Genomic DNA, 21,862 nt, shown 5'->3' on the forward strand with positions numbered 1-21,862 from the left:
GCCAAAAATGACCATAAAATTACTCCAAACAGCATAATCCAAGTGTTGCAAGTGTTCAGTGAGGTAAATATTGTACTTTGGGACCCACAGTGCAAACATTTGGCTTCAGAAGACTGAGATTATGCTGTTTGGAGTAATGCTATGGTCATTTTTTGTACTATTTGGAAGAAACGCTCTCCAGCCACAGTGCTGTTTAAGCTGAAACTTGCTGTGTGTTATATTGACATACAAACTTCAGCAGTGTTTCAAGTGACATGAGGGTGAGTAGATAATGACAAATTCTTTTAAGCTTGGTAGGGATTTGAACCCCCAACCCTGGTAATGGCAGAGTTAGAGCTACATGTATGTACTGCATAGAAGCACAAATGGGAGGAGAAGCACAAACGGGCTTTTGCGCGACAGTTGGGAGTAAACAAAATATCACCCTGTTGAAGTGTCAACCAAGCCCTTAACCACAGTTTCCAGACAGCTAATTGAGAGTGGTTTGCTGACTGTGCAACTTGGGGAGAGGAGAGGCTCCAAAACACTTCCCGTTTCTTCATCAAAAACCCACATCTTAGTTGAAAACCCACATCTTTCTTAAGTTGAAAGCGTCTTTATGGGTAACAACATGAAAACAAAGTAGAAGCCAAATTGGAACATGTTAAGTTTAGGCCGCCAAATTGGTTGGACATTTACTGTTTTAGTGGATCAGTGCAGCTGACACAAGGTTCAGATCTGTCTTAACGCCTTGGTCACACGTTCACCACCCTGACTGTATACCAACTAGCAAAGCAGAAATGCCACATAAAGGGAAAATAATCACATTTAGCTCTTCTGCTCTGCTCCGTTTCAGATCAATAAAAGAACAAATATTCCTTACAACAGCACATCAGTGTGCTTTGCATCTTCAGAATAGAATCCTGCTCAATCCAAAGCAAGTCTGACATTTAACAAACATTGAGTGCTTAGGTATTCAGAGCAACACACGCTTCCTCCAGATTCAATCCTCGGTCTAATTCCCTGAGGTGTCTGTCTCAAATGGACAGGGGTGTCAAGCGGGGCGTGCAGGGTAATTGCGAACCCTGGGGTGCAGAGCCAAACACTTCACTGTTTGCCTACCAATGATGGGAATGGGGTTCTTGCTTGTTAAGGTCTAAGTGAGTGTGAAATGGGTGTAGTCTGCTAAACGACATCTTGACAGCCTATGATGAAACTCTATTTTCACGGCAGTCAGCCATAGAGCACATCCATACCTTATCTGTGCAGCAGCAGGACCTTCAGGCCCACTACAGCAACATCACTGTATTCTCCATCAGCCCAGACAAAATTATTAACACTTTTTAATGACCCCGAAATTACAGGCAGCTGTTGAGCCCAGCCCTTCCTGAATACGGAACAGTTCCGCTAATGCAAATGACTTTATACAAAGTCACATTACCACATGGTGCTATGACTCCAGATCCTAGAAGTACAAGAGTTGAACGGGGTCACCGAGGGTAAAAAGCCGTTTCCATTTGAAGAACTTTGTCTCAAAATGGCTTCTCCACCTTCTGAAAGAAACTGACAGATACTCTAAAAAATTCATTTCTTACAGGAAAGTAAAACTCACTATGGAATACCATATAAATTAAGATGTTTGTCTACAAAATACAGAAAACTTTAACTTTGAATCAAAATATTTTTAAGTAAAGGATAGTCTTTTAAATGCTGAGTCATGAATTTCAGGTAACATGGCATTTTGGAATGAAACCCTGCTCGAGCTTCTTCAGGGTTCAGCTGCTAAGTGCTACTGTGGGTTTGACTGTTAAGCTATATGATGTATTAGCTCTGCCAGGGAGCCAGAGGTAAAGCTATTACTTGTTGGTAATAGATATTTCAGAACCGTTTGAAGTATGTGTGTGAATAGGGCCCTTGAGAGAAGAGCCAGACACCTGAGTTACCAGGCCGGACCCTCCCACCTCAGCTGAAGAGGAAAATATTTGGACAGCTCATCCAAGCGTGTGCTCCTGTCAATCAAAGGATGCATGAACAAAAGGCTATCCATATCAACTCAAAACAAACTCTTCTGGGACACATGTTGGTGCAATTTGTTTCTTCTCTTTGACTCGCCCTCAGCCCTTTTGTTCCTCTCTCCCAAACTCTCTCTTTTTCCAATATTCGCTCTCTCTCTCTCCCTCCTCCTCTCTCTCTCTCCTCCCATCGTACAACAGCTGCAAGCGGCCATCCTCGTCTCAATGCAAATAGCAGCAGTAGCATGCTGCGAATGTTGTGGAGTTAAAATTATCGCAGGCATTTGCCACGCTGTTGTCCCGCTGCATTCAGCACCAAGCAGTCAATTCCTTATGGAGACACAGAGATTTAGCAATACAGGGGCATCCGACTCTGACCCTTTGACATGTAGGTGCTATAAGCTGCAGTAAGCCCAGCAGCGACCTTCTTACAAGCACAACACAATGACATCAAAACAAACATCAGAAAACAAAGAAGCATCAGCATAACATACATATCTTCAGTTAAAGAACATCATTTAGATCATTTACTAGCCTGATATTCAGACTGAATGGTCATTTCATTTCCACTCCATTATTCAGGGCTGGGTGTATTTACTAACTTTACCAAAAATGTTGGTCGTTTTTGACAAAAATATCGTCTTTGCAAAGACAATATATTGACTAAGGAATGATTTCAACAAATATTATTCTGCGGAAACGCCAATGAAAAACCGTTGCACGAACAGTTCAAACTTTAGTCCCGCCCACAAAGGCGCTGATTGGCCCAATCGTTTTCCCGATCGATAAATCGCCTTTGAATAGAGCAACACCAGACCCTGAATCGCTGGACCAGTGTGGATGTGGCCAAATCAGAAGCGTGGGCGGGTCACGATTCAGGAGTCTGGAACCAGGCTAATCATTCACAGTTTCAATGTCGGAATTTGTTGTAGCTGTCCTGTACTATCAATTGCGACGTTAATGTTCAGCCTGTGGCGTTACATCAAGTAATATGAGGAAATGAAATCAGTTATTATTTATTGGGCATGTTCCCATTAAGAGCATAAAGGAACTACATATAGCACATAACACAGGGAACTTCAGTGACCACAGACGGAAGCTCGCTCACAAAAAACCCAATGTAGCTATAACAAAGTGCAAATTGTTTGTGTTTGCTGAAGCAAATGTCAACTTCTGTAAAAGCCAGGCGGCTGCAGGGAAGATGGTTTGCCAACAGTTCCCATTCAAGAACTGAATGCATCAACATAGACTGAGGGAGGGAGGTTCTGTTGGTGGTATTTGGCACTGTGTGTGTGTGTGTGTGTGTGTGTGTGACAGAGAGACACAGACAGAGGGAGTGAAAAAGAGAGAGGACTGGATAGGAGGGAAAGGAGGAGGACAGAGTGGGAGTGGGGGAAAAAAAGAGGGAAAAATGAGGAGGAGTGAGAAAGTGTGAGAGAGTGTGTTTATTTACTGGACAGGTCAACAAAGAGCAAATTCTTATTTACAATTATGGCCCGGGCAAAAGGCAAGAGAAAGACATGGAGAGAGGAGGAGAAGTAGGGAAAACGTGGTTGTGGAATGTGTGTGTGCCTCTGTCTGTTTGAGCACTTGTGCATGTATGCGCTCGCATCATGTATGCATGTGTGTGTGTGTGTGTGTGTGTGTGTGTGTGTGTGTGTGTTTGTCCATGCATGCATGCCGGCTGTAGGCTATGGGGAAGACAGGCACTCGTACTTGTCAGTGTCTATGAGGAAAATGCTGTTTATGTATATCTGAGAATATCCAGAGGGCTTAGAAACATCCACACAGACAGCCATCTGACCCCAATCTGCACTGCTTATGGAGAGGGACCATCCATATGTTATGGTATGGAGGTGTGTGTGTGTGTGTGTGTGTGTGTGAGAGAGAGAGAGAGAGAGAGAGAGAGAGAGAGAGACCAAGCACATGTGACTAAAACCAGTCTATCTGTCACTATGGGGGAAGTTGATTTGCATTTGAAAAACAAGTGCAGGCTTATCTCTCAGTTATAAAGATCAAACAGTTGACCACAAATGCTCTAGAAACAATTATGTAAAAAAAACTGCCACAATCCTATAATAACATGTAGAAGGATACAAGTATCACAGCAAAACTGTAAACCATCTAATATCCTATAGGAATATTGTAGAAATATTTGAGATAGAAGATTTAAAAAAAAGCAGACTACCATATAGTCAATATAACCTCACTATTGAGTAACCCCAGACACACTATAGCTTAGTCCCTATAGTAATATTATAGGTATATTATAGTGTTTTTGGTAGAAAAGGGCGGTCTTGCTTGAAGGTAACACCAAGGTTGCAGGTATTTTGCAGTTATAATTATTTTATATACAGTAAAACGCCAGGATTATTTTTTTCTTTAGGTTTTTCGTAAGACCTAATGCAGTAGCCTAATAAATGGCAAAAGGGCAGCAGACTAAAAAAAGATAAGCCAGTTTCAGCAGGATGATTTCTTCAAATGGAGAAGGCAGAGCAGAGAGAGTCAGACAGATGCAACTGCATCAAACTCGACTTCTGCCAAAATCTTCACACTGATCATGTTGCCTATCCAGTAGAACCTGCGAAACCTACAGCCTGGCACTGGTCCCGTCTTGAACACTAACATAGCTGATGAAACACGAAATGTTTTATTGGAAGGCAACAAGTCCTTGCGCCAGCATCAGTGTCTGTCACCACATTCCCAATTTGGTTTCACTGCGACCATACTATGAGTCCGGGGCTGCCGCATTCAAAACTACACTCTATCAATGAAGTTTCCCAATGCGCCCATCCATACACACAGATGCTCACTCCGCCGCACTGACAGGGAAACATAAAACATCCGTGGGAAAATACAACTTTTACATACACATGATGTGAAGATATGAAACGAGCACTCACCAGAAAGCACTATCCAAAAATCAGCATTCAGTGGCTGGTAAACTGAAAGTCGTTGGATTTGTTCAGTGCGCGTTTATCCTTAACCTGAACCTACCAGCGCTACATTAAAAACATAAAACTGATATGTAGTCTATAGAGCTACACTACAGCTACAGCAAGCAATGCGACTGCTTCTTCACCCTGCGCACATTTCTGGGCATGGGAGACACGGAGCTGTTCAGTCTGCTGCGCTCCGCTCTGCGCTCCGCTCCGGCAGGCAGGACGCTGCTGGGAGGAGGAGGCAGAGAGCAGCCGCGCGGAGCTTCATGGGACATGTAGTCCACTCTAGGCCACTTTTTGTATTGACTGGTAGGCTATTCAGAAATACATGGGCGTCAGTTGACTATTAGTGAGTCCAAATTTGATATTGTAGTTTTTATCATTATAATGCTACGGAAGCGTAATGCATTCACTTGAGAAAAAAAATTTGCCCTGTTTTTCTGAATTGACGAGATAATTATCTTAGAAAAACAGAGCAGAATTTTTTTTTTTTTTTTTAAATGCTCTGTTTTTCTGAATTAACGAGATAATTATCTCAGAAAAACAGAGCAAAATTTTTTTTTTTTTTAAATGCTGTTTTTCTGAATTAACAAGATAATTATCTCGTTAATTCAGAAAAACAGAGCAGAATTTTTTTTTTCCATGAAAACTTTTCTCAGAATTCTGAGATAATTATCTCGTTAATTCAGAAAAACAGAGCATTTAAAAAAAAAAAAAAAAATTCTGCTCTGTTTTTCTGAGATAATTATCTCGTTAATTCAGAAAAACAGGGCAATTTTTTTTTTCTCAAGTGAATGCATTACGCTTCCGTATAATGCAGAGCAAAGATCAAGCAAAAAAATGCCAGAAATGTATTTGGAAGCCAAATCTAAAAATGCTCACATCAGGAGAGCATTCAGGATCAATGTTCCTGCTAAACTGTGTGAGCCTGTGATGAGTTGTGTGTACTAATGTACCACATTGACCAATATCTTGTCAGTCATAAGTCTGAGTCATAAGTTGTTCCACTTTGTCCCCAGGAAGTTAGTGGATGTAAGCGGGTTTGGAAGTTGTGGTGGGAAATGAAATTAGACATATGGACTTTGCCATACCACAGTCTAGTGAATTGATTCTCAACAGAAATATCTGTGTGCAGTTGAAATTCTCATTTCCTCATTAGGCTGCAATACAATGCATGTAGGCATACTTTGACATATAGTGACCCAAGTTGCCTAATATGGATTCCAAATCTAAGGCCAAAGTAATTTATACCAAAACACATATAGTTATAACAACATCGCCCAGTAAGTTTTGTTCTAAAGAATGATATCTGATACATATCTAGGTGATATAATAACATAAACCATTGGCTGTATTTGGTAATGGTTGTTAACAGTTAATATAGTCTGTATCACTAATGACCAAAGGATTAACAATTAAAAGCTCCCCAGACTAAACTGAAATAGGTTTGCTAATGCACCTGTTATTCTCAAAACGTTCCTGCCAGCAGCTCCAAACAGACACAAATCAGTCCCAGGACCCTCAGCTGCTGAGAGTTTGCCCCGGGGAGCCCATCAGAGGATTTTTATTTTTACTGAAGAGCTTCATTGTTATATTTCAAATGGGGAACATAGAGAGAGTGAAAATAATTCAGAGCGCATAGCCGTTTTCGTTCTTTCCGTCATAATAAATTGATGATATTGTGAAAATGATATTGTGAATTTATGCTCTTCATTTTCCTGGGGGCCCCTGGGACACCCCCAAGGGCCCCTGGGAGTTCCCCAGACCCAACTTTAAGAATGATTGGTGTAACGGATAAAGGACTACTAATGAAGATTGCATGCGGTGCATTAGTCCCTACAGGGGAATACCTTTTCTCAAACAGAAAATGTACCAGTGTATTTCCAGAAAACCCTCCTGGGTGCTCACACACTCATCTTTCTGATCTTTCCCAATTCATTCTCTGTGGAGCAGCTCCACATTTAAAATTTTGATAGTAGCACAAGTTCCATATTCCATATTCACACGTATTAATTTGGATGTCGTGGACCATGTGAATAGCATATGTTTCACTACAGTGGAGTCGTAGTATGTATTGTTTGTCGTACATCAGTAACAATGAAACAAGACAAACTCGCACTCTGATGAAAAAACATAACAGTAGTCCAAAAAAGGCCTTGTGATGCTGCTTGCACCAAGCAGAAGAAATCACAATGACACGGCCTAATAGCACTGAAGGTTGACACAGCCCACAACAAGCACAACATCCTAAACACCGACGCCTCCCTGGGGGATTGATCCATTTCATAACTCATTATTTTGCTCAGGCGGAGACTTTGATAGATGAGCAAGGAAAGAAAATCCTGCACTAAGACAATAGCTGGAGTCTTCAGTGAACTAAATGGGACCTCAGAGAGAATAGTCTCGGGTTAATAAACGGAGCCAACAAAGCCTGTCCCCTCTCCGCTCTTTCCTGCCTCTCCTCCTATAGGCCGATTCAATGGGTGATTCAGCAACGCCGCTCTTATTTTTAGCCCTCTGGGTGTTCAAAAACAAATGGAAAAACACAAACGCTCCCCTTGACCTCTTTTTCTTTGGGGTCAGCCGTCCCCTTGAGCATTCATTGTTTCAGAGCGCCCTCTCCTCCGCTTTCTTGATTCTGGACAATACCGTACAGGTCCTACACTTACTTAAACGTGTGTGTGTGTGTGTGTGTGTGTGTGTGTGTGTATTTCTGTGTGTGTGTGTGTGTAGTGGGGTGGGGTTAGGGGGAGTATAGGAAATGCTTCTGCCTCTCAGTAGTCTTATGTCTAAATATAGAAGCCCGTGCCTCCACTGTATCACCAGTATCACAGGCTGGGCCGTACTGTCGCCTGCTCAGGAAAGAGACTTGCTGTGTGTTGAAGTTAGGATAGACTGTAGGAGCCAGGGTGTGCTGATGTGAGAAAAACACATTTGTTCTTCACACCTCCTGAATACAGCGTGGCTAAAAATATCCAGCTATACTGAACAGAGGTCACAGAGGTGTGAAAAAAGTTTGAAAGTTGTGTACAGTATGGGTTGATGAAGTGGTGATTATATTGCATACAGTGCTTTTTCACCCTCTCTTAGTGTGCTGTACTTGCTGTGCTACAGTGAGGGAAAAAACATAAAGTTAGGCTGACATATCTAGTGTTTTCTCCAGATAAATAATTGAATGAGAGCACTAACACACCACTGCTCTTCCACTGTTTTCTGGTTGCTCTTTCTGCAAAACTAAACACCTGCCAGCTTAACATTCGCAAAGTACAGCATAACAGTGTAGTGTGTGTGGATAGGTGGGATACACATGGGTACAGTATTATCTAATAGGCTACACTATGATAGAATGTGCATCAAACTGCTTATACATGGGGCAATCCAAATACAATTTGGATATATATTTGATTTTCATCAATAAAATTCAATCTGCACTGCTCAAAGTGATTGTTGACAAGTTATTGGCTATAATAGGCTATAATTGCCAACTGGATACTAATATTTTCTCAAGGATGGAATATCAGGAATCAGATCAAAAATTTCAGCTAACATTTTTTATTTTCTCAAACATAATTATACCCATCCAGTGATGAAACTGTAGAGGGATAATGCACTATTGGTTCTCATTATTGATGGTTTTTTTCTTAAATAATAGTAATGTGATTATTGGTTCGTGTAGGGGAATTCTCTTTCCGTCTGCCTAGGGAGGTCAGGGGTCAGGGGTCAGGGTCAGATACAGAACAGCCCTACAGGAGCTGGTAGGGATTCAGTATCTTGTTTCAGAAGGACAAATGTTTGCAAGATAAGGACTTGAACCCTGGTCTCTCTCCAAACACGTATAGTAGGGGGCATCCGGATTTGAACCGGAGACCTCTTGATCTGCAGTCAAATGCTCTACCGCTGAGCTATACCCCCACATGAAAACTGCCCTCTCCAGTGTGAAAATCAACTGTGACAACATTCTCTAGCAAAAATGACAAAATGGCTGTTTTGATTAGATGCTGCAAAGTTCTCTATTATATGCAGACACTTACTTCACAGAAACAATTCATGTACTAATCAAATTTGACTAAAGTGCCAACACAGACAAAATCTGAATGCATTTCCATTTTGGCTCTATTCTTGTACACAGACAGGCTTCTGACCTTTTTCATCTGCTGAGTGCAGGAAACAGCAGCAGCTAGTGACCATTTCCCTTCTTCCTTGTCTATTTGATTATGAGATGTGTCTGTTTGATTGTCTATTTGGAGAGGAGCACCTCCCTTATTGACTTAGTGCCTGACAGACCCCCCACTCATCCTGTCCTAACTTAATTCTCCTCTTTGACATCGTTTGTCACATGATTACAGGAAGGTGCCACTCTCAGTTTCCCCTCCAGTTAGCCTCAATGAGCTGTGTCATGTCATTGTGGAAGAGGTGGTGCTGTTTACAGAATGCTAATTGCATTGCATTGAAAAATTACTTATATAAAGGAACTGATGCCACAATTAAACTCCTAAACTACTAAAACTTAGGTAAGTGTGCAGAAAATAGGCTTGGATCATCATCATCATCATCATCATCATCATCATCACCACCATTGATTTGTACCTTGATTTTATTGTATCACATCTGCAGTTTTTTTAATCACATCTGCAGAGATTATTGATTGCATCTAATCTTTACATGCATGTTTATTATCATGCTTTGTCACAATATGTTTTTCACTCTGCTCCTCTTTTATCACTGGGCAGATGAACTTAAACTTCATCATCATCATCATCATCATCATCATCATCATCATCATCACCATCATTGATTCGTACATTGATTAGGCCTGCATGGCTCAGATAAAATCCACTGTTCAGTCATTACCTCTATAAGTGGCTATTGGTATATTTTTTCCCTTTGTACTTTTTTGTAACTTTTTTATGGCGTTTGGGCAGTCAACTACCAACTGAAAGCACAGTGGTTTATTTATCCTTATCCACTGGCGCCCTCTGGTGGCGCATATGGGAAGTGTCGTCCAGTGTCGAGGTGAAAGGTCACTCAGAAAACATGGCGGCTTCCACTAAACCGTCCGTGATATTGAAAGCTGTGAAGCAAATCGTGGTTCAGTTCTGTCCGTTTGAGTCCAATGTCCGGTCCACACGGTAGGAAGTGTGTGTGTTTGTCTTAGTGTGTGGAAGCGTTGTGTTGTGTGATTTTTTACTGTGGATTAAAGCGGTAATTTGTCAATGAAGCGACCGTGACTGACGTTGTTTCCAAACATCAGTCACCACCAGTCGGTTTCCACAGAGGCGAGCTATGAAAGATATTTAGTGGAGATTTTACTCCTTTATTAGTTTTTTTTACTCTAGTGTCTATTTGTACTGTCTGGCGTAGAATGACTACATGTTACCCAAATGATTGTGTTCGTTTCTGTAGGTTTGATACTTTGCATGTGGTCCCACATTTGAGTAATTCGTCAAAATTATGATTTCTGCTAAAGTAGTTAGCCTCATGAACACGACAATATGCTGTCATACTACTATGTAATTGCAGTATATTGCAAATATTTTGTTCTATTAACTTAACCATTAACTTGCCAGGTTCACTAAAACATCACATTGTCACAATGCGAGCGAGCATGCAATATAGTTTTATTAACTTCCTAGCCTTCCTAGCTAAATGTTGACAGTCAAAGAGCTCTGAAGAAGCCTGGCAACACTGTGACATGGTTTATCAGCTGGACTGGTTCAGTCCGAGTGGGACAGTCCAGCTGGATTCAAGAAGTCTGGACAAGGTCTTGTGTGTGTCTGCTTTCATATTTTCATTTTTGTAAGATCCTTAGACTTTGGGTCCTTACAGCCTCTTGTAATGTGAGCATTGCTTAAACAGAAACATGTTTAAAGTCCTGTACTGTTGGGGTTTGTGTCTGTCTATGAGGGATACACTGGTACCGCCCCGGCCTCACTGTTGGCCCTGATTCACAGAAATAAAATTAGTATTGGCTAATAATTAGCTGATAGAGTAAAGATCCAGTCCATTGCTTCTGCTGAACAGTTTGTCTTTAGTCCATTAGCTTGAATCATTGCACAGAAATTAGTAAAATCAATTCTTCCACAATTAAAGATATCTCATATTCTTCTATGTGTGATAAAGCAGAAAATGGAGTTGAGTTCTAATGTGTTACATGCGTCAGTATAGGATTTAGCCTAAGTATTGGTGAAAAAATCTGACACTGATACCCACTGTTAGCCCTATGTCTGACCATCCATGGTGTTTACCATCTCTAATGTTTAACTATGTCTAAACATTTTCTCCTTTTGCCCCCAGGGAGTTTCTGGTCATGGTGGGGTCAGAGAAGTCCAGGGCCACCAACATGAACTGTGAGGTGAAGACCATGGTGAAACACGACAAGTCCGAACCTGTAGTGGACATTACATACAGTAAGAACCACACGACCACACTCAGATAGGTGCAGGAAGATGACAGTCTCACTCTAGAGACAGTGTAATGGTGGATGGAGATGAAGTTTGTTGGCATCTTCTTAATGTGCTGAAGATAAGCAGCAAGCACCCCACTCTCACAGTTCTTCACCACCATCAAGGGAACGTCATTTTACAGGCTGGTGTAGCAGACTGGACAGAGCACAAATCTGTCATACACTAGAAATCAATTACATTTCCTAGTCTTAGTAATTACCAAAAAGAGGCTGTTGAATTTGGCACCTGTGAGTCCCCAAGATGGTGCTGGTCTGGCGCGCGTGTGTGTGTGTGTGTGTGTGTGTGTGTGTGTGTGTGTGAGAGAGAGAGAGAGAGTGAGCGAGCGAGCAGTGAGGGGGCGGAAGGGGTTGGAGATGCGGAGAGCGACAGCAAGAGATGGGCAATTATGTATCTGGAAAACATTTTAATTACATCATGTGTATTTTATAATTTGTATTTATCAGGGCCTAGAAATTGCTGTGAACTAATTATTATCTTCTGAAGATGGTACTTAAGTGTTTTTCCACTACAGAAAGAGTAGCAAGACAGTTAAAGACTTTTGAAGAATAAAAATTGCATTTCCTCTATTATTTTCTCTCAAATTGACCATCTTAATGTTACAGCAATAGAATAATGGACCCATTAAATTCATTTATCAACATAATACCTGAGCTAGGCTCAGTACTTGACAGTAGGTGTTACTGACAAGCAGCAGGGTGTGTTGTGTTGTAAGCCAGCATCAGTGTAACTTGGTGACTTTATTAAGGCCAGAGAAAGATGTAGTCTGGCTCTGGACTACACTGCTGTTTCCCAGGAGACACTGCTCCAGGCTGCAGGCCGTCTCAGCTATAGGCTGACTTTGACTTTGCATTTTATGCTGAGGTGGCACTTTCGTTCCTGCATGATATTACACAATAAATGTCTCTCACAAACACACTAAAAGCAGAAATGTATGCCATAGGTCAGCAGTGTACTGTATGGTAGCAGCCTATTGTATTCTACTCTACCTCTGCTCACAGTTGACTGTTCACTTGTTTATCTCTTTTTTTACTCCCAACACGTACTCATCATCAGTCACTGCTGCATGTTAAGAGTCATCACAATGTGTTATCAGTTATACCACTATCTCACCTCCTGGTCAGGGTGCCAAGTGGATCATAATTTGACAGGACTGAAATAATGGTTTTGGAAAAAAAACAACAAAAAAAAAAAACACTGCTGTTTTGCTGTCAGATGAAAATCTGACAGCAATCTTTTCATCTTTTCCATCTGATTGAATTGAAAACTTTGTGTCATCAAATCATCATTCTAAAATATGCCTGGTTATATTACTTTTTTGATTAAATGATTAATCATTTAGTCTATAAAATGTCAAAAATAATGACAAATGCCAATCACAAGTTATCAGAGCCCAAAGTGATGTCTTAAAATCACTTACAAGTATTAATTTTTTAATTATATGAAGTTGAGAAAAGCAAGCAAACCATAGCATTTGTGAAGCTGTAACCAGCAAATCTTTGGTGTTTTTACTTGATAAATGACTAAAACGATTAATCGATTATCAAAATTATAATCAATTAATTTTCGGTCGATTGGCTAATCAATTAATCGGCTAATCGTTTCAGCACTAATGGTCATCCAACTGAAAAAGTATGGCTGCTTTTCTTAATTCCCGAAACATTGAATTTTTGGGGACATAACACTCATCCAACAGCCATGAAGTCATTTTTTTCTAGATATCAATTAAAAACATCCAATAAATCTCTGCTGTGTTTCTCTCCTGCAGCGGACGGAGAGCGGCTGGTGATGAAGGGCGCCAAGCTGAGCAGCAGCGAGATGCTGAGCGCGTTTCAGTCCCGCTGCATAGCCAAGGACCCACAGGCAAAAGCCGGAGCCAAAAAATAATCCTCAAGTTGAATGTATTTATGTGTATCTATCTGTGTATATGCTTGGATGTTTATAATAAAAGCGCTGTATTGAAATGTGTTGGTTCTGCTGTGAGTCGACTGTCGCTTCATTTAGGCCGGTGTGCATTGTTTTCTGTTTTTATTTCTGACACGACACAGCAAAGGCTCAAATCAAATCATTTGGATATGCATATAGAGATAGTCAAGTGGTTCAGTCCCTTGTCTCTCCAGTCACATATGTTCCAACTTCCCCCACTGATCTAGGATCAAATCCTGCCTCAGCTTGTTTCCCTTCTTCTTGTCTCTGTTGCAGTTTTCCCTCTGTCTAAATAAAGAATAAAAATGCTGAAGGTGAGCTCTCCTTGTGGGAAAGTACTAATCATGTGGATATGATCACTTATGATTATGTTCTTGTCAAGTCGTCTATTTCAGTCTGTATGAGATGTGAATTAAAAATGCTTTAGCTGGAAAGAAGCGTCATGATTAGCCCAGTGGCACAGTGTCTTTGTTTAGTGATAAAACACAGACCTTTCTAGCGTTTGACAGAACATTATGCAAGCTGCAACCTCTGACACAGTGGGCTTAAATGTAGTTTGGCACACAGTTTAGATGCGGCTCCCGTGAACAACCCCTTCACCCACTCCAATTTAGTCCCCCGGAAATTGCGGGACCGGGATGCTGTGACGTGGCGGGCTGTGATTGGGCCGTTCTGCGGCGCTGGGTGTCGGGCTGGTCCCTTAAAAACGCTTCGCACCGGTTCATACTGGAAGAGAATTGAAATCCGGAGCGACTCCCCTGGTTGTTGAGGATATCACATCAGCTGCAAAGATGGTTGAGAAGTTTGTTGGGACGTGGAAGATGATTTCCAGCGACAACTTTGATGACTACATGAAGGCAATTGGTAGGAGAGTATGTGGTTTAGCCTGATGAAAAATCACTAGAGTGTATTGCCTATTGTTTTCCTATTGGCTGACAGTGGTGCTCAATACTGACTTTAGTGACCTTTATCTCCTATGGTCTAATATTCTGTATTGTTTGTGTTTTGTAGTGTTTTTAATTGTATTCATAGGCCTATAGTATCCTTCTAAAATGTAGCCTATTATAGGATTACTTTAGATCTTTAGCTCTGGAGAAGCTCTAAAAAGTTCTCATGAATTCCCAGGATAAGAAAATAGAACTAAATGTCAGAATATGGATTTGCTACCATTTGAGTAGCCCATCACCGCATTTTATGTCGTCAAACTTCACTCTTTAATTTATTATTTCATGCATTTTGCTGACCTTGCTCTCCCGCTGTGCAGGTGTGGGATTTGCAACCCGGCAAGTGGGGAATCGGACCAAGCCCAATTTGATAGTGACCGTGGACGAGCAGGGGACTATTTGCATGAAGTCGCAAAGCACTTTCAAGACAACTGAAATCAAATTCAAGCTCAACGAGCCATTTGATGAGATGACCGCAGACGACAGGAAGACAACGGTGTGTGTGTGTGTGTGTGTGTGTGTGTGTGTGTGTGTGTGTGTGTGTGTGTGTGTGTGTGTGTGTGGGCTGAAAAAATCACAGCGTGAGTCTTTTGGCCGGAGGTTTTTCTGTGTTGGAACTAACGACTTGTCTCTGTTCTCTACCCTCCAGACCACCGTGACCATTGAAAACGGCAAACTTGTGCAGAAACAGTGCTGGGATGGCAAAGAAACAAATATTGAGAGGGAGGTCACAGATGGAAAACTGGTAGCGGTAAGGATTTTTTCCTGGATGTTTCCATAACTTTAAACTTGCCTTGCCAACTATAGTAGTCCCATAATAGCCTATATCTTTGGATACTACACAAATATCACAGCAAAACCCTAAAATGTCATGCATCTACTATAGGTTGAAAAAATTGTACTGTAGGAAATCCTAATACCAAAGGAGATAGAAAAATAGAACACCATTAATTACTATAAAGTCACTATAAACTCACTATTGAGTACCACAAACCCAGTGTAAGTCCCTATAGGAATATAATTGGAGATAAAAAGTGCCATATTAAAGTATGATAAAGTCAGTATAAACTCGCTATTGAGTACCACAGACACACTTATAGGAATGTTATAGGAATATTACATTGATTTTATGTTAGGGTGGACTCTGCATGATAGCTGCAACCCAAATCCTACCCCATTCAAACTCAAAGCACATGCTGGAATGTGTCTTCACCTGTTCTGCACCTGCACCTCTTCTCCCCCCCCCCTTCCTCCTGACCTCACCTGATCCCTCTGCCCACAGAAGTGCAGGATGGGAGATGTGATCGCGGTGAGGACGTACGTGAAGGAGGTGTGACCGGACCCCCTTCGACCCCTCGGTGGACGGATGACAGGCTCAGTTCAATGAGCGCAAACCAAACTAAAGTGACGGCGTGTACTGCTCTTCCTATTCTTATCTTCACTGTGTTGCCAAAGCAAATTTCTATGCCTCTGTACTCCAACATGATTCATTCGGTTCAAAGCATTGTTGTGGTGATTTGAATAAAAATGATGGATAAATTGTGAAAACGGTGCCGCTGTGATCTTATTGAATGCTTGACTGTTGTTAGTAGTTACAGCTATGTCAGTAAGTCAGTTTTTTCTTCTTTTTTGGGGAATAGTCTAGCTAATGTCCAAATGAAATGAAGACATTCTTGAATGCATGCCAAATTGATAAACTAAATTGGGGACCCAGAGTGCACTTTCTGAGGAATGCTGTTCTCAAACAATTTGCCATAATGGAAACATACCAACTAATCTGAGACTGATTTACTGACTTTTTACTGTTTATTCCTACTGGTATGTGGTCTAGAGAATATATCAATCATTCTACATTTGGAATGTGCTAATGAAGCAATCAAAATTCTTTCAGACAATTTGGCTTGTATTGGGCTTTTATGTTTCCTTATTTTGGTCAGAAGACAAAGGCAAAAGTGTCCACACATATCCCTCAGGGCAGCTCAGAAGCAAACCCTCAGCCTTACTGGTGATATATGCTGTGAGTTGGCAGGGGCTCCTGGAGGAATGTGAATTCCTTCTAGAGGCACTAAGAGCATCATGCAGAGGGGTCAGCGAGGAAATGTATTCCCTCTTCCTTTTTTGGGAGGTCGAACATTTCCCATTGCATATGTACTGGCAGCTGTGCATGGACATTGTGGGTTGTCCATAGACGTCCCCTCCCTTTGGCCACTGGTCAAGTCTGTGTGTGTGTGTGTGTGTGTGTGTGTGTGTGTGTGTGTGTGTGTGTGTGTTGGGGTGGGGGGGTGGGGGGATTGTTCCAGAGGCGACGGCCACTTTCCCATGGCAGGAAAGAGAGACGATAGCACTGATTGGACCTAATGGCCAAAACAGCTGAAACAGGTGAAACTGTTGGCCAGCACTCTGTTCCCTTCAGCCTGGACAATGGTACTGGCAGTTAGTGGAGGATGCACAAAGTTTGAACTGTGGGGGAGATGCCAAGTGGATGAGGACATCACAGTGGAAGCAAAGGTCACCATGGTTGAGGTGTGTTAGTGTGTCATGGGCTGTGGTTTTACTGCCTCTTAAACACATTTTACTACAACTGTTGTGGAGCCATTTATATTCTTAACGTGTGAATTAAAACAACAGGAGTAGCATAGTAAAGTACCTGACCCTCTGTGACAAAGACACAGCACTCTGAGCCTGTCTGATGCAACATGTGGAGGACCACACTAGAATTAACCCATCGGTTACAAAAGAGATGCACGCTTGGCAGTGGAAATACAGCCATGGAGTAATGAACTTCAGCCGGGTTTCACAGGAGCGGAAAATCCAAATTTTAACCCAGATATGACCCAGATATGATCTTCCCTTGACTCTCTAAAAATATTCAATTTTTTCCTTGTTTAGACATGAGACGATGAGATTTGTGCTAAAAAAAAAAAAGGTAAAAAAAACAAACAAAAAAAAACCCCCAAACCCAATCTTGAGCAAATTCATCTGTAGAGCTCCTGCTGCTGTCTATTCTGTATGAACTGTTTTCCTGCTGCTGTCTTTTCTGCATGCACATTATGAAAGTGCACTGGGTACGTGATATTTTCTCTCACAGCCGGAGAGAAAAGATCACATCTGCTCCAGATTGACTTACAGGTGCAGTGCTTGTGTTCCACAGGCAGCCCCGTCACTTTGTTTGGGTAACTGTGGGGAATGAGCAAGAGCTACACCTCCCCGTTTTATGTCAGAGATCCCAGTGCTTGCGTTGATGATCCACGCTGTTTCTTAATTGTTTGAAGTAAAGAATTTAGAAAGACAAACAACTGAAAGAGACAGCTGAGGAAAACGATTGATTGACAATAATGACTTTAAGCATTTTATCTTTCAGACAGTTAACAGTTTACTTCTTGAGCATGAACAGTGTACATAGTACAGAGATTCACTCCGACCGTCTGAAACAATACTCCCTCGCCTAAGGCCTAGCAGGATGGAAAGGGCGATCTGCTGCTGGAGAGGAAATTAAGGCCCTCATCGTCCCACACTGCCCACAGTTCAGGGAGGCAGAGCGTAACGACCAGAGAGTGTGGAGTAGGAAACTGCACAGGAAGGGACAAGACAGTGAGAAGCCCACTGAGAGTTAGCTGGCAGAGCGAGACGGCAACACAGGCCAAGATCTGTGTGTGTGTGTGTGTGTGTGTGTGTGTGTGTGTGATGTGTTCACTGTAAATGTGTCAGTTCCGTGTTGTTCCCCAGTTAGACTGCCTCACCTTTTGTGACCCTCATTTACGTCACGCACAAGAAAATGCATGCAAACTCATGTAGAGAATGTGAAATATATATGTAGATGTCCACCTAACTGTGAATCATGCACTACTCACACTCAATGTAATGCCAGAACTGTTGCCCTTTCTCTCCCTGTGTGTGTGCGTGCGCATGTGTGTGTGTGTGTGTGTGTAGGTGTAAGTGTGTTCTCATGACTGGTACACGGGGATATCTTGTTGACACTGGGGTTGTTTTGTGCGAGGGAAGATTGTCTTGGACATTACAAGAATGAACTCACATCCTTTGCATAACATCTGGAAAACTCCACTCCAGCGCAACGCTTACACCCTTCCTCTGCCTGTCCTTTAGTATACATACATTCTCACACACAAATAAACATCTTGCACGTTTGAAGGCATCACCAGGGCCACAGACACACTCATGTATTAGAGCTTTAATTCTAATACAGCAGGTGATATGTAACTATTAGTAAGTTAATTCTGCTTCCCTTCATGCGGCACTGCCAAAATCAATTAAAACGTTGTTCCAGTAATTGAAGAAGAGCAGACTTTCTATCGTGTGTAATTCCTCTAAGTATTTAACTTTGTCTTAATAATTTGACTTGTCAAATTGCATTCGTTTGAAATCCAAATAACAAGCTGTTACTCATGTTACTGGTCACAAACTCTCCACTGATTGTTAAGACAAAGTGAAAACTGTCTGTCAGGATTCAAATGATGGACGAACTGCAGCCACCAGTCTTGACTCTAGTGTCAACTTCACACAGATTTAATGGAAGCTCAAGCCAAAACAGAAGAGCAGACTGGCCCTACTATACCTACAGCACAAACACCACTGCCCCTCTTGGTGTTTTTCGACTCAGGTTTCGGCTGGAGGGGTGGGGACGACCTCGGGATCAACCCCCACCCAGATACATCTTACCGAGTCTGTAGGAGGCTTGCTGGGAACTATATGCCCACGCATTCCCCGCTCTGTAACACTGACCGTGGATCAGTTTTACCTCGGTCCCCTCCACGGGTCCCACAGCACCTATACGCTGACCCTAGATCAGTCTCCAAGGGCAACCGAACAGCTGGGCTGAACTATGTCAGCCGAGGCCCCACGGAACAGTAGGGGAGGCCGGTTGCCATGCAACAAGCTTTCTTTTCTTTTCATTGAACCTCACAATCCAGTTATACTTCGGAGTGAACTCTGATTTCATCAACAGCTCTCTGGATGTTATGCAAGATGAGTCCTGTCTAGTCGCACAGAGGCAGACTGTTCTCTCATCTCCCCAAAACACTTAGAGAGACGCATCTGGCTTTCCAGGAAGGGACAGATACTGTTTTGGATCACGGATTAGACTGAAAACAGCTGGATTGGATCAGTTCCACCAAACTTTAAAAACCTAGCAATTACGTTTGTGGTTTAAATAATTTAAAAGTGACTAATCAGAGATTTGATCTTCATATATCATATCTTTACATATCTTTATATATGACAAATGAACGGTTGTTTGATAGGCATAATTAATCCTTTCCATTCCTGCCTCTTTTGATGCATATCTCCTCTATTGGAGTGAATTGTGCCCCTAACGGCACAAAATGATAGCAGGAAGAAGATCATTGTTTGTAACAGAAACCATCACATTGTTTCACTTGGATTAGAGTCTATGGCAACAAGCAGATACGTGGAACAGTCCAGTATTCAATTTTCTCTTGCCCACTTTCACAGGGAGGTCAGAGGTCAGGGTCACCTACAAAACAGCTACAGAAAAGCACGGTCAGCTTGGCTGAAACTACCCCACTGTATAAATAAATAGACAAATAGATAGGTAGATAAGCTGATTGGCAAAGAGTGATGGTATTCACTGTTCAAAAACAAGAGTAGTGGTTTTACTGTGAAAACTTTTGCATAATCCCCTCTCAGAACCTAATGACCCAGGCGGCTGAGCACAGCTAATGCTCAAACTGGAATCGGCCCTGGAATGAGCCAACATAGTTAATTTCACAATTAGTTCATTTACATGCTCATTAATATTCCTTATAAGACTAAGACCTTAGCCTTATACCGGTTAAGATCAGGATATGGCGTTTACATGGATCAATCAGTAACCATTTATTTTCATGTGCCTGTATGCCTGGAGATAGTCTAATGCTCTACAGTCTTCCTGCTGTGTTCATTAGCGGCACTTTATTTTGAAGCTCCATGGAAACACTTGTGACACCATGGAAACAGGGCTTGCGGGATAAGTGGGATATGGTGTTTACATGCCAGAATATACCGGTTAACATCGGCATATCCCAGCTAGCAAATTTGGGTTCTTCATATTCGGGATATGGGCTTATCCCAGTTATTGTAAACAGGATATTGTATTTACATGCGCCAACTCATAAACGGAATATTTCAATATCCCAGATATAAACAGACTATTAATGTGCATGTAAACACAGTGATGAGAGCTTCCTAAATGTAGCACCCTTAAAATAGATTTTTATTAAAGCTATTGTTCTCAAAGCACTCTCACTCTCAGTAGAACAGAGGTAGAGCAACCTCAAAATATAACTTCTAAAGGCCACTGTATATGAAAAAAAACATCATTTTTGCCTTTGAGCGGAATACAAAGGATTACTTTTTTTTTCCAAGTCACCCCACCAGGAGTTTTGCCTTCCTGTCACAATCCCTTAGCTTAGCAAGAGACCCCATGAGTGATTGTACAGCTCACAGGAAGGATGATGGAAGTCTTTTAAGTAAGGCTATACAATACAGATCCTACACAATGCCTTTCCCAGGGGAACACTACAGTCACCAACCCTATAGTAGGCAAACTATGGCTTTGAAGGGATACTAGGGTTCCCCCTTCATGGTATGTGTGTGTGTGCAGACCTAAAGAAACGCCTGATTAGGAAGTGTTGGTATTTTCTGCTCTGAGTCTGCCACAAACTCTGTGTGTTGGGCTGATCCACTCCTTCTCCTATGGCTACTGTGTGACAGGACATGTGATCTGTAATCTGGAGGGGGGTGACGGTGGTGAAGGGAGAGCTGGGAATGGGGTGATCTTTACGTCAATGAAATCAGAGTGTGTGTGTGTGTGTGTGTGTGTGTGAGAAGCCAGGTGGGAGGTAACACAGATGCTCTGTCTTTGGTCATATCAAGCATTCTTTGTGCTTCTCTCAACCCTGTGAAAGGACTCAGTAACACACATTACATGCACAGCAGTTCATTTGTGGCCTCAGCATTTTGAGAGTGAATGGAACTTCTGTGAGGGAAAACTATCTTCTTCGATCACTAAACTATTACATATTCAATTCATGGAAAGCTTTAGAAATGTATGGTATGCAGTTTACATACTCAGTCCTGAGTATGTAAACTCAGTTTGAGGGTGTTGAAGAGAAATTAAAACTAAAAGAATCGGCATAAAAAATCTGCAAATTGAAGAAATATATCGCTTATGCACTAAAATAAGGTCTGTTAAAAAATATTTGAAATGGTTATTTTTCAAAACTACACTTGAAAATCTGGGGATATTTCAAAACCCTGATATTCAGTCCTAATCTGACCCTGCTGAATGAAAGTGAGTGACCCACCAATTCAATTCAAAAGTTCAGAGCGGGCCACAGACTTTACACTGCCTGGAGTCTGACTGTACTGTGCCGCCGGAAGAACGGCTCGCTCTCTTGTGCCAGACAATACAGCGGCCTGTCTGCTGCCCCCGCTCTCATACGATAATGCAAAGAGTGGGAATTCAAGGCATTTCGCTTGGGTAAAGTTATGGAGAACTAATGCTTTGTTGTGGTTTCTACGCCATAAGTATGTAGACACACAGACAGTCACACACCCACACACGCTGACCTTCTAATGCA

The 21,862-nt window shown here is 41.9% G+C and overlaps 3 protein-coding genes and 1 non-coding gene across 4 annotated transcripts in view; 2 read left to right on the forward strand and 2 right to left on the reverse strand.

The window, feature by feature from the left end:
• pag1 (phosphoprotein membrane anchor with glycosphingolipid microdomains 1) overlaps window positions 1-5,102 on the reverse strand; it is a 48,742-nt gene extending 43,640 nt beyond the window's left edge. The window contains exon 1 of the mRNA XM_071901576.2: window positions 4,895-5,102. The gene's annotated coding sequence lies outside the window, so the exon portion shown is untranslated. The remainder of the gene's footprint in view (window positions 1-4,894) is intronic.
• A 3,671-nt stretch (window positions 5,103-8,773) lies between these two features.
• trnac-gca (transfer RNA cysteine (anticodon GCA)) lies at window positions 8,774-8,845 on the reverse strand. The gene has a single exon. It is a non-coding gene; the product is annotated as a tRNA-Cys (tRNA).
• A 1,109-nt stretch (window positions 8,846-9,954) lies between these two features.
• mrpl53 (mitochondrial ribosomal protein L53) lies at window positions 9,955-13,358 on the forward strand. The gene is made up of 3 exons (XM_071901596.2): window positions 9,955-10,062; window positions 11,228-11,340; window positions 13,163-13,358. The coding sequence occupies exons 1-3, from the start codon at window positions 9,968-9,970 to the stop codon at window positions 13,279-13,281; spliced, it is 327 nt and encodes a 108-aa protein (XP_071757697.1). The 5' UTR covers window positions 9,955-9,967; the 3' UTR covers window positions 13,282-13,358.
• Window positions 13,359-14,067: 709 nt separating this feature from the next.
• Window positions 14,068-15,797, forward strand: fabp4a (fatty acid binding protein 4a). Its single transcript, XM_071901597.2, has 4 exons — window positions 14,068-14,184; window positions 14,585-14,760; window positions 14,914-15,015; window positions 15,547-15,797. Exons 1-4 carry the CDS (start codon window positions 14,112-14,114, stop codon window positions 15,598-15,600), a joined length of 405 nt encoding a protein of 134 aa, XP_071757698.1. The 5' UTR covers window positions 14,068-14,111; the 3' UTR covers window positions 15,601-15,797.
• The last annotated feature ends 6,065 nt before the right edge of the window (window positions 15,798-21,862 follow it).

This window comes from Centroberyx gerrardi, chromosome 19 (genome assembly GCF_048128805.1).
Source record: "Centroberyx gerrardi isolate f3 chromosome 19, fCenGer3.hap1.cur.20231027, whole genome shotgun sequence".
Classification (NCBI taxonomy): domain Eukaryota; kingdom Metazoa; phylum Chordata; class Actinopteri; order Beryciformes; family Berycidae; genus Centroberyx; species Centroberyx gerrardi.

Coding starts and splice junctions, on each gene's coding strand:
- mrpl53 (XM_071901596.2), top strand. CDS start 9,968: ATGGCGGCTTCCACTAAACCGTCCGTGATATTGAAAGCTGTGAAGCAA. Junction 10,063..11,227: donor TCCAATGTCCGGTCCACACG/GTAGGAAGTGTG, acceptor TTTTGCCCCCAG/GGAGTTTCTGGTCATGGTGG. Junction 11,341..13,162: donor TGTAGTGGACATTACATACA/GTAAGAACCACA, acceptor TCTCTCCTGCAG/CGGACGGAGAGCGGCTGGTG.
- fabp4a (XM_071901597.2), top strand. CDS start 14,112: ATGGTTGAGAAGTTTGTTGGGACGTGGAAGATGATTTCCAGCGACAAC. Junction 14,761..14,913: donor CAGACGACAGGAAGACAACG/GTGTGTGTGTGT, acceptor TCTACCCTCCAG/ACCACCGTGACCATTGAAAA. Junction 15,016..15,546: donor CAGATGGAAAACTGGTAGCG/GTAAGGATTTTT, acceptor CTCTGCCCACAG/AAGTGCAGGATGGGAGATGT.